Source organism: Garra rufa, chromosome 11 (assembly GCF_049309525.1).
Source record: "Garra rufa chromosome 11, GarRuf1.0, whole genome shotgun sequence".
In the NCBI taxonomy this organism is placed as follows: Eukaryota; Metazoa; Chordata; class Actinopteri; order Cypriniformes; family Cyprinidae; genus Garra; species Garra rufa.
In genome coordinates this window covers 34074947-34087284 of record NC_133371.1, presented here as the reverse complement: position 1 = coordinate 34087284, position 12338 = coordinate 34074947, and the positions used below count along the sequence as shown (strand labels likewise).

General features: G+C 35.9%; 1 protein-coding gene across 1 annotated transcript in view; it reads right to left on the bottom strand.

Annotated features, from left to right (window-relative positions):
• Positions 1-335: 335 nt before the first annotated feature.
• ric8b (RIC8 guanine nucleotide exchange factor B) overlaps positions 336-12338 on the bottom strand; it is a 22900-nt gene continuing 10897 nt past the window's right edge. The window contains exons 5-10 of the mRNA XM_073850286.1: positions 12129-12279; positions 11942-12037; positions 11103-11247; positions 10797-10941; positions 10174-10293; positions 336-1393 (exon numbers count right to left, since the gene is read on the bottom strand). Coding sequence (XP_073706387.1) covers positions 1282-1393; positions 10174-10293; positions 10797-10941; positions 11103-11247; positions 11942-12037; positions 12129-12279 — 769 coding nt within the window. The 3' untranslated portion in view covers positions 336-1281. The remainder of the gene's footprint in view (positions 1394-10173; positions 10294-10796; positions 10942-11102; positions 11248-11941; positions 12038-12128; positions 12280-12338) is intronic.

The window sequence follows — 12338 nt, the reverse complement described above, 5'->3', positions numbered from 1 at the left end:
ATACCAATTATTACAGATCAAGTAGACTAATAACCAATATTTAAAACCGATATATATGTCTTCAGTAAAAATGAAAACTATTGTGAAAATTAAGAATAACAAAGGCTCTGACAAAAACTTTTTCTTTAAATGGTTTTGAAAAAGACCGATACCGATAATCATAAAAATGCTTAATATCAGTGCTGATAATCATCAGCCCTTAATTTGTAATATACACTTGCAGTATTCAATCAAGGATTAGTGGTTTTAAAATTAGCTTTTTTTATATTCACAAACAAAATTACAAAAACACTTGTCAACGTTTCTGCATGCAATGAGCGTTTTGACACTGATAGTTATGTTTTTCATTTATTGCAAATGATTGTCTGAAATGAAAATCAACAAATGACCTAAATGCAAAAATTGAAGGAAATTAAAAGTTAACATTTTGTAAAACAAAGCCTCTTTATTCTACTGATCTTACATTGGCTGTACAAGATGAGTACTGGGCTTTGTGAAATCTTCACAAGCTTGTAAATCAAGGATAGTAACCAGAAATATTTAGAAAATCTGAATTTAATTATTACATGCTTTCTCTTGTGTAGAAAACTTAACATTCCTTAGAAAAAGAAACAAAAATTACACCTCCATTAACATTAAAAGGAAAAAATACATAATGTATAGAAAACTGTGTAGCTAAAAATAATAAAGTACATTAGAAAAGACACTTGTTTGAAACTCCAGGCATAAGTGGTGGAAAAAAATTTGACGCACAAACAATCAAGTGCAAGACAAATAACTTCTTAACATAAATGATTTCATGGCTTGTCTTGGCATATAACATTTCAAAAGACATTCAAGTATTTTGAAACATCGTGAAACAGGTTTCTTCCATCTGTGAACCAGCAACAGCCAGACTTTTTAATAAACACAAACCTAAATGAACAGCTTTTTTTAAGAGTAAATGTCATTAAAACTTTATACTTCATTATTGTAGACCAAGTGCATTTACTTGTTCACAGAAAGTGTCAAAGACATGTGAATATGTTGTGTAACTTCCTACTTAACAGTTCCATCTTAAACAGTCACTGGTGATTATATCTGATGTCCAATGACAACCGTATATCTCTCTTTGCTCACTCAATAATTCACCATACATGTCCCAATTACAAAGACATGCCCTTGTGCAACAAAAGAACCTCAGTAGGAAATAACTGAACTATCCCCTGTGGAAGGGACAGTTGGTAAGACAGTGGCGGTCAGCCGGCAGCAGCAGTGCCAAAGGGTTTGAGTAAACTCCTGCTAGTCTGAGTCAGAGTCGCTACTGGGTGGAGGGCTGCATGCATGGATGGCCTCTCCTAGGGGCGCTAGAGTGCCGTCCTTCCTCACTCCCATCGGTCTGATCAGTTCTTTCCTGTAGAGAGAGCAGAACAGAGCTCAGTACGTTTGCATGTGGTGTCATATTAGTGCTTTGCATGTTTACAATGTCACACATGCAAATAAGTGTATAGTGAACGTACACAACCAACAGGAATTGTGTGTATCTCTATGTGTGTGCGTTTAACATAGAAGTGACAATGGCACTTACAAAGTTTGGTGTAAATATGTCAAAGCTTTGCAGAGATACAGCCTCAGATGCAGTTTGGCATCTTTCTAGCAAATTCATTGATGCGTTAAATGATAACAGTTTAGTATATCAACACAAAATCCGTAATTTCGGGCCAGCATGGTCTGAAGATGATCCATGTCAAATTTGGTGAAAATTGGACCAATGGTCTAGGAGGAGTTTGAAAAAGTAGGTTTCCAACATAAATCAAAATGAAGGACAGGAAGTTTGGCCAATTATGGCATAATTGGTGTCAATGTTTTCAGCATGGTCCAAGGAATCTATAAAGATCAGTCTCATTACAATAGGCTAATTTAAACAAAACTTATTAGCATTTTTAGAAATTTCATTATTCACAAGTTTTGACCACAATAGGGTTGTGCCGATAGACGATAGTATCGTGTATCGACGATAGTCAGAGATATCGCCTGTTGCTGATGCCTTTGACGATAGTTAGACGATTATTATTATTATCCGTCAACAAAGAACTTAACTTTAGCAATGCAGCGCAGAGAGTCTGTTCTAGGATGCTTCAGAAACTTGCCGCGGTATAAACACACGCATAGAGAGGCTACGGCGCCTTAACGCACCTCGTGCAGTGAAAATGGGAGATTTTCATCATACAGTATGGTGGTAGATTAACTGATTCTAAAGGGAGTGTTATATTATATTAGCATTGCAGTCATTAGGATAACAGAGGTAGTAAAACGTGGTTCAGGCTGAATTAATTACGATGTATCATAATCAGTCTGTATATAGTAAACATAAACATTCATCTCAGTAAAGTCTATAGGCGTTAATTAGAATTACGATGCGATCAGATGGCGCTAAACATACGCACGTGAATTACACGCGCATCACTTCTCCGCATTCAATATGAACTGAACTACAACATCACCTGATGACAACGGTCAGACATACAGCGGTAACATTATCGCAATATGACGGGTAAAGAAAGATTCATTCATTTACATTCTGGCACGCACATTTACAAATCACTCACTGACGATAGCAGAGAATGAAACCGAAAGTAACTTGAACAACTCCGGCAGAACTACAGTCAGCGCTCTGTACACGCACAACTTAATCATATGCCAATAGAAAGTCTACCTTTACAAAACGAATAAGGAATTTAGTACATAGATAATTAATTAAATTAGCACGATAGTATCGTGTATCGGCGATCTCTCAGGCTGACGATAGGGCGATATGAAAATTGAGCATATCGCCCAACACTAGACCACAAGGTGACACATACCCAGTTTCATAACACTAAGCCAATACGTTTATAAAAATAGCATTTCATGACAAAATTCTAAATGGCTGACATGGGAAAATTGGTCTTGGTTTGACTTGGCATGATTCACAGAATCTAAAGAACCATTTAGAAGTTATATAGCCATTTTTCATCTCTTGACCACTAAGTGGTGCTGTGCCGAAACTGTGCAGGTAGCCTCAGGTCTTGGTTGTTATAACACACAACAAGTTTGGTCTCAAAATGCCAAACCATTGCGGAAATATTGCCTCACGTCCATTGTTGTGTCATCTTCGTCAAATTTGTTTGTGCGTTATTTAGAAACGGTTTGACTAATCAAGTTGAATTTCATAACTTTTTGCCGGCATGGTCTTAAGATGATCTGAGCCAATTTTGATGAAAATCAGACAAACCATCTAGGACAAGATATACATTTTTTTAATTATTAAAAAAACAGCTAAAAAACTTTGGCCAAACTATTTAGAAGCTATAAGCAAAAATAGCCATTTTTCATATCTCCTGATCACTGTGCAGGTAGCCTCAGGTCATGGTTGTTATAACAGATACTAAGTTTGGTCACAAAATGCCAAACCGTTGCAGAGATATAGCCTCACATCCATTTTTGTGTGCTCCTCCGCCAAATTTGTTCAAGCTTTATTTGAGAACGGGTTGGCTAATCAACTTCAATTCCATTACTTTTGCCATCATGGTCTAAAGATGAATTTTAGTGAAAATCAGGCAAACAGTCTAGAGTTCGAAAAAGTTTTTTTTTTTTTTTTTTTAAATAGTGGAAAAAACTTTGTTATATGCAAAAACTATGTTATAAGCAAAAATTCAAATCAATTTTTCATATCTCATGACCTCTAGGTGGCGCTTCACTGTAACTGTGCAGGTAGCCTCAGGTTACCGTTGTTATAACACATACCAAGTTTGTTCTCAAAATGCCAAACCATTGCAGAGATAAAGCCTCACGTCCATTGTTGTGTCATCTTCGTCAAATGTGTATGTGCGTTATTTAAAAACGATTTGACTAATCAAGTTGAATTTCATAACTTTTTGCCAGCACGGTCTAAAGATGTTCTGAGCCAATTTTGATGAAAATCAGACAAACCGTCTAGGACAAGACAGAAAAGGTTTTTTTTTTTTAATTATTAAAAAAAAAACAGCTAAAAAACTTTGTCCAAACTATTTAGAAGCTATAAGCAAAAATAGACATTTTTCATATCTCCTGACCACTGTGCAGGTAGCCTCAGGTCATTGTTGTTATAACACACATTAAGTTTGGTCTCAAAATGCCAAACCGCTGCAGAGATATAGCCTCACATCCATTTTTGTGTGTTCTTCGCCAGATTCGTTTACGCGTTATTTGAGAATTTTTGGCTAATCAACTTCAATTCCATAACTTTTGCCAGCACGGTCTAAAGATGATCTGAGCCAATTTTGGTGCAAATCAGGCAAACTGTCTAGAGTTCGAAAAAGTAGGTTTTTCGAACTATTAAAAATAGTGGAAAAACTTTGTTCAAACCAATTTGAAGTTATAAGCAAAAATTCATATAAATTTTTCATATCTCCTGATGACTAGGTCGTGGTTGTTATAACACATACCAAGTTTAGTCTCAATATGCAAAAAAAGGCTGCGGAGATATAGCCTCACATCCATTTTGTGTGCTCTTCGTCAATTCTTGTGCATTTTATTAGAGAATGATTAGACTAAACAACTGGAATTCCATAACTTTTTGCCACCATGGTCTATTGATGATCTGAGCTAATTTTTATGTAAATCTAGGATGAGTTAAAAACAGTAGATTTTTCGAACTATTAAAAATATCATTAAAAAATTTGTCCAAACCATTCAGAAGCTATAAGCAAAAACAGCAAATTTTCATATCCTCTGACCACTAGGTGGCGCTGTGCCAAAACTGTGCAGGTAGCCTCAAGTCACGGTTGTTATAAAACACAACAAGACTGGTCTCAAAACGCCAAACCGTTGCTGAGATATAGCCTCACATCCATTTTTGTGATCAAAAACTCTTTGTCAAATTCGTTGATGCGTTATTCGAGAACGGTTTGGCTAACCAACTTGAATTCCATAACTTTTGCCAGTATGGTCTAAAGATGATCTGTGCCAATTTTGGAGAAAATCAGACAAACTGTCTTCGAACTACTAAAAATAGTAAAAAGTACATTTAGTACATTTTGGTGTCCATTTGACATTCAGAGGACTTTCCTTCTAGACCTTATGGTTCAAAAGTTATTAGTGATGGCGCTTGAGAGTTTGAGTTAGAGACTCCAAACTTGCTATGGTTAATGTCGAGAGCAGAAGAAGAAGAACGGATACAATAGGTGCCTTCGCACCTTCAGTGCTTGGCCCCTAAATATATTCAATTGGAAAATGGTTCTTAAAAACACCTAAAAAATTAAGGTCTATTATTTGTAAAAGTGGTATAAATATGAAAGTAGTACAATAAGCACAAACTCCCAAATTTAGTGACCATTATTTTCTCCACAGATATATTGTGCTCAAGTCTTGTCGATTTCGTTTTTCAGGCCGCTAATTTGTCACCACAATCCACCTGCTCTTTGAAAGAAACCCTTTGTACTGACCATTGTAGCTGCATTCAGTTCTGTCCTCTAAAGAGGTCTGTTGATGTGTAGAACATCTTTCTTTGCCTTTACATCTGGCCACATAAGAGCCCTTGGAATCACAACCCTAAAAACCCCCTCCCCACCCGATCCCATCCCAGAGCGGCCCTCCACCCCCTCCACCAGCACCCGACCCTGCAGTTTAATTACAGGATCAGTGCTCATTCTAATCTCTTCAAAGCCTCGGCAGCTCCTCCACGCTAATCCAATTATATCTGCACTGTGTGTCACCAGCGCACCCCGAGATGATTCATCAGAGAATTATCCAATCAAAGCACGGCCAAAGATGATTTCTAAGAGCATTATCCAATCAAAGCTGCAGAAAGCTCATTTGCATTCAATTATGTTATTCATACGCAGATAAACTTGGACATTTTGATTCATAAAGAGCTAATAAATGGTATAACAACTTAAGTTTTCCAGAAGAACACAAGGTAATAAATTACATTTTCAACAGGGGTCTAAGAGGACATGTATTCCTATTGAAAATTTTCAGTAAAGGGCTTTCGGTTTCGGAGCTTTTATATCGAACTGATACAGCGTTATTTTAACCACTGAACATCCAGAACCTCCAGAAACACCTAGATTTCAACAATGTATTAAAGTTTAAACATGGTTCTATAATTAGATTGATAAGTTAATGCAAAAACTGACTTGTGTGCAATTTAGGCTTGCACACACACACACAAAAAAAAAAAATTCAAGTGGAAGTAGTGTGGAAATAAGCAAGGTTCCTTGTACAATGCTGTTCAAAAGTTTGGGATCAGTAAGATTTTTTCTTATCTTTTTTAAAGTCTCATATGCTCATCAAAGCTATTTATTTTATTAAAAAAAACAGTAATGTTGTGACATATTATTGCAATTTCTAATATTGGTTTCCTATATTAATTCACTTTAAAATATAATTTATTTCTGTGATGCAAAGCTGAATTTTTATCAGCCATTACTCTAGTCTTGTCACATGATGTTTCAGAAATTATTCTATTTATTATCAGTGTTGCAAACTGTTCTGCTGCTTATTATTTTTATGGAACCTGTGATATGTCTTTCATTCTTTGATGAATAAAAAGTAAAAAAAAAAAAAGCATTTATTCAAAATAGCAATCTTTTCCTAAGTCTTTACTATCACTTTTAATCCATTTAACACGCCCTTGCTGAATAAAAGTATTAATTTCTTTAAAAAAGAAAGAAAAACAATTTACTGACCCCAAACTTTTGAATAGTAGTGTATATTGTAAGACTAAATTCCTATTTTGAATAATCATGGTTCTTTTTAACTTTTTATTTATTAAAGAATCAAGAAGGTCCCAAAAAATAACTGTTTCACAACTGTTCCCAACATTTATTATAAATCAGCATATAAGAATGATCTCTGAAGGATCATTTGTTGATCATCTGGATGACAAAACCAGTCTTAAGTAGCACTTTGTAGCAATAGCCAAATGGACCAAAATTTTCTTTCATGCCAAAAAACATTAGAATATTAAGTAAAGATCATATTCCATGAAGATATTTTGTACGTTTCCTACCATAAATATATAAAAACTTAATTTTTGATAAATAATATGCATTGCTAAGAACTTAGACAACTTTGAAGACGATTTTTTTAATATTTAGATTTTTTTTTGCCCCGATTTGACCTTTATTCTTAGAACTGTGTAATATAAAGTCGCAGTTGCAAGATTAAGTCAGTATTGCATGATATAATCTCACAATTCTGAGAAATAAAGTTGCAATTCTGAGAAATTCAGATTCAGAATTGCAAGATATAAACTCACAATTGTGACTTTTTCTCAGAGTTTATATCAGGCCAAATATTGTCCTATCCTAACAAACCATACATCAATGGAAAGCTTATTTATTCTATCCAATATCATCTTACTTTCAGAGGATGTATAAATCTCAATTTAAAAAAAAATTACCCTTATGACTGGTTTTGTGCTCCGGGGTCACATTTGACACTGAAGACTTGAGCAATGATGCTGAAAATGCAGCTTTGCTTCACAGAATTTTTTTTTTTAATATATTAACATAGCAAACTATTATTTTAAAGTCCAATAATTTTTCACAAAATTACTGTTTTTCTCTGTATTTTTGATCAAATAAATTATTATTAATCTCACAGATTCCGAACCTTTTGAACAACACTTTATAGTTTACAGCTTTAGCTGAGTGTTTTTTTAAATCCTTAAACCCATTTTATTTAAAAGACACAAGGGTACATAGTAAATCGTCATTTGTGTGTACATTTACATCCTTAATTTCCAACTATCTTATCCCTGATTTTCAGGCATAGTCTGCATTACTGTTCAAAAGAACCTCTTGACGTCAAACGCACGTCATGATGAGTGTAAACAAGATATTAAGTTGACAAGAATGAAACAAAGACATTTCCTCTGCTTCCCTTGAAAACCCAAACCAGAATCCAAGACAATCTCTTATCTAATCAAAAGCACATGCACTGATAAGCAGCCTGAGCAATTGTGAGTTTACGTAGGGTTTTGTGTGTGTGTGTGTGTGTGTGTGTGTGTGTGTGTGTGTGTGTGTGTATGTGTGTGTGTGTGTGTGTGTGTGTGTGTGTGTGTGTTTGTGCGTACATGGGGTGGAGAGTCAGTACTAATTGGACAGCAAGTCAAGCAGCAGACACAGGGAGGGACATTCCTCCATGAACATGTTGCGTCTCCCCAGTAGCCGTAGCGGGGAGCACCAGTTCCCTCCTCCCTTTCCTGCACAACACCTCCTTCATCCTGATAAAAAGAATAGGAGGAAGACAGAAGGAACGAGGATCTATTCTCAAAGACAGGAATCTGCCTCTCTTGGGCACACGCTGCTCATTACAACTCAAACACCCTATGGATGGACAATGGCGCGTCCTCTTGTGTTTGCAAACTTATTTAACACAACCCGGCAGCTAACGTACATAAGCACACCCCTAATTGAGCCAGTGTCTCAAACCACTTCACGTCCGAGGACAATGTCTGCCACCTCGGCTGAATAAAACGGCGGCGTATGAAAGAGAACCACGTATATATGTATTATAAACCTCAGTGTATTGCACAAAAGAGCCTGAGCCTGCGACCCCACGGTGTGCGCCAATTAGCTGGTAATTAATGCAGCGGGGCTGCGGTGGCCGGTCGGTGTGCATTGACTCCTGCTGAATGCGGAAGGCCAGCTGTAAATGAGGCAGAGGACGACGGTGGAGGATTCTTGTCTTAATGAAGCCGTTGGTAAGGAGCGTGGACGAAGCAACAGTGCTACACCTTATACCGGCGTCTCGCTAGTTTACGCCACTGGTTGTTTGGGAAAAGGTCAACATGAATGTGGCCCCGCACATATTGAGCCTCTAAGGAGGGGGATGAGAAAACAAGTACAATGCTTCTAGGGCACAGAGTCATCTATGAGGGCATTATGAACAAGCTCATACAAGATGATGAAAAACAGAGAAATTGACTTAAATATTTGACCCTAGAACACAAAACCAGTCTTAATTTGTAGCAATAGCCAAAAATACATTGTATGGGTCAAAATTATCGATCACAGATCATTAGGATATTAAGTAAAGATCTGTTCCATGAAGATAGTTTGTAAATTTCCTATAATAAATATATTAAAACTATTTTTTTTGTTAATAATATGCATTGCTAAGAACTTCATTTGGACAACTTTAAAGGCAGTTTTCTCAATCTTTTGATTGCACCCTCAGATTCCAGATTTTCAAATAGTTGTATCTTAGCCAAATATTGTCCTATCCTAACAAACACATCAATTGAAAGCTTATTTATTAAAATTTTCAGATGGTGTATAAATCTTAAATTTCAAAAAAAGTGATATTTGCATGTCTAAATTTCCAAATGAATGGATTATATGTGAATAAATCTTAATTTTGGTGCTTAAATTGGTTATTGTATGAAAGCCCATTTCCACCACTGAACAAAAAATTAAAAAAATGTCATTGTGACTTTCTATCTCACAATTTGGACTTTTTCCTCAGAATTCAGTGATATAAAATCCCAATTCCGTGAAAAAGTCAGAATTGCAAGTTTGTATCTCCCAATTCTGACTTTATAACATGCAATTGCAACTATATCACAAAATTCTGAAAAAAATAAGTGATATAGTAGATATAAAAAATTATTCAGAATTGTGAGTTTATATCTTACAATTCTGACTAAATTTCTCAGAATTCGAGTTTATATCTCACAATTGCGAGTTTATATCTTACAATTCTGAGAAAAAAATTCTAAATTGCGACTTTAAATCTTACAATTCTAACTTAATTTCTCAGAATACGAGTTTATATATCACAATTCTGAGAAAAAAGTCTGAATTGAGAATTTATATCTTACCATTCTGACAATTTTCTGAGAAAAAAATTCTGAATTGCGAGTTTATATCTTACAATTCTGAGAAAAAAGTCAGAATTGTGGGTTTATATCTTACAATTTCAACATAATTTCTCAGAAATTTGCGAAAAAAGTCAGAATTGAGAGATGTAATTGCAAGAAAAAAAATGGAATTACTTTTTCTTTTTTATTCAGTGGCAGAAACAGGCTCCCATATAATTTAAAACAATGAAAAATTATGACAAAAAAAAAATTATCAGATGTTTGTGTTAAACATTTTTGTTATATTTAAGGATTTTTTAAAATTTTATTACATAAATGTTTATTGTGACAAAATAAAATCCCACCTTGATAATTCATCGATCATATTGACAAGCTTCTGAGCTTCATATTCCTTCTGCTCCTCTGTCATCTCATCCATAGGGTTTGGCATTGGGTGCTCTATGTGGCCTGTGATGGGGTTAATGCTGAAAAACACAAATCACTGTCACTGTAATCTATGAATGCAGAAAGAAATGCAGGACTGCAGAACAAAAAACATGATACTATACAAAACAATTAGATGTATTAACTGTATTAAAGGGAGAGTTTGCCCCAAAATAAAAATTCTGTCAATAATTTCTCACCCTCATGTTGTGTCTTCAGAACACAAATTAGGATATTTTTGATATAATCTAAGATCTTTCTGACCCTGCATAGACAGCAACGCAACTACCACATTCAAGGCCCAGAAAGATAGTAAGGACATTGGTAAAATAGTCCATGTGACTGTCTATGCAGCGACAGAAAGCTCTCCGATCTCATCAAAAATATCTTAATTTGTGTTCCAAAGATGAATGAAAGTCTTCCAGGTTTGGAACAACATGAGACATGAGTAATTATATAACAGGATTTTTGGGTGAACTATTCCTTTAAGAAAATAAAATTATAATCATAATTAGCTGTTATGCACACATTCAAAGGCACTTACAATGGTTTGGCTGATTTGTACTCCTCAGTGTCCGAGTCTTCATCAGATGAGTACTCCGTCTCTCCTCTTCCTCCGGCCAGCAACCCTCGTGCCATCAACAGTCCCGCGGCATTACCATAACCAGTGTACTTCAACAGATTATCCACTGCATCACACGAACATGTACAACGTACAAAAAGAAAAAGAAAATTAACTAGCTTATTACACATTAATTGTTGTATTATGCTAAACAGCAAAAATTCAACAAAATGCCTTTTAAACAGTTTCTTATACTTTTAGAAACATTAAAAACCAAGCACAACTCACCGCTCTCCTTGCAGAGCACAAAGAGAAACTCAGCGGCTCCCTGTTTCACTGCCATGTCTATATGCGTCATGAGACGCACCAGTTTGTTTCGAACAGTGCCGCCGATTTCCGGCCTTTCCTTCACGTCCTTCAGGGGAGGCAACACCTGTACAGCAGCAAACAAAAAGAAAACAATTAATCAGCAAATAAAGATTTACTTTAAAGGAATAGTTCACAAAAATATGAAAATGTTTCACTGGAAAAGATCTGGAGAAATTGAGCATTATATCACTTGTCCACTCTGCAGTGAATGGGTGCCATCAGAATGCAAGTTCAAACAGCTGATAAAAACATCACAATAATCCACAACTAATTTATAAGCCTCCAGTTCATCAATTAATGCCTTGTAAAGTAAAATGTTGTGTGCTTGTACAAAGCATATCCATCATTAAGACGTTTTTAACTTCAACTTCAGCTGAATCAGGATAGAAATATGCACTGTTTACAAGTGAAATATCCAAAACAGTTCTAAACAAAAATGCTAGTGGAGTTTGATGTGAGAGGACAACATGAGCAAGTAATGGATTATGTAAGTTACTTGTGGATCCTTGTGATATTTTTAATCAGCTGTTTGGACTCTCATTCTGACGGCACCCATTCACTGCAGAGGATCCATTTCTCCAAATCTTCTCTAAAACTCATCTACATCTTGGATGGCCTGTAGGTGAGTACATTTTCTGCATATGTTCATTTTTGGGGCATTTAACTGAATATCTATAGCACTGAAGAAGCAACATCAAAACAAATAGGCTTATTTTAGAGGGCACTGAATTACAGTGAGCATGGACTCAACCCTGCACCTGGGTCTTGAGGTATCTGCGGATTTCCCTGTGGTATCTAGAGCTCTCTGTCATCAGACTGAGCACAGGTGTCAAGCCTTCTTTATAGTTGGTCCCCTGAGTGGATAAATACACACAAAGCATGAACAAATGCAACAAGTGGAATGGCTGAGCAACAGCTTGCAGGTGTTCATCTGAAGTGCAATACCTTGTCTATCCTCTTTTCCATAAAATCTAGCAGTTTCTGCACTACGTCCAAGTTCTTCCCACCGTATGTTTCCATCCCACCCTGGACAGGGACGTCTATCAGAACATCCAGGCACCGCACGGGAAGGTTACTCAGGAGATTTATGGCATGACTAGAAAAAAAGACAAATTATGAGGTTTAGCACACAATGCATGATGAGAAAATTATATG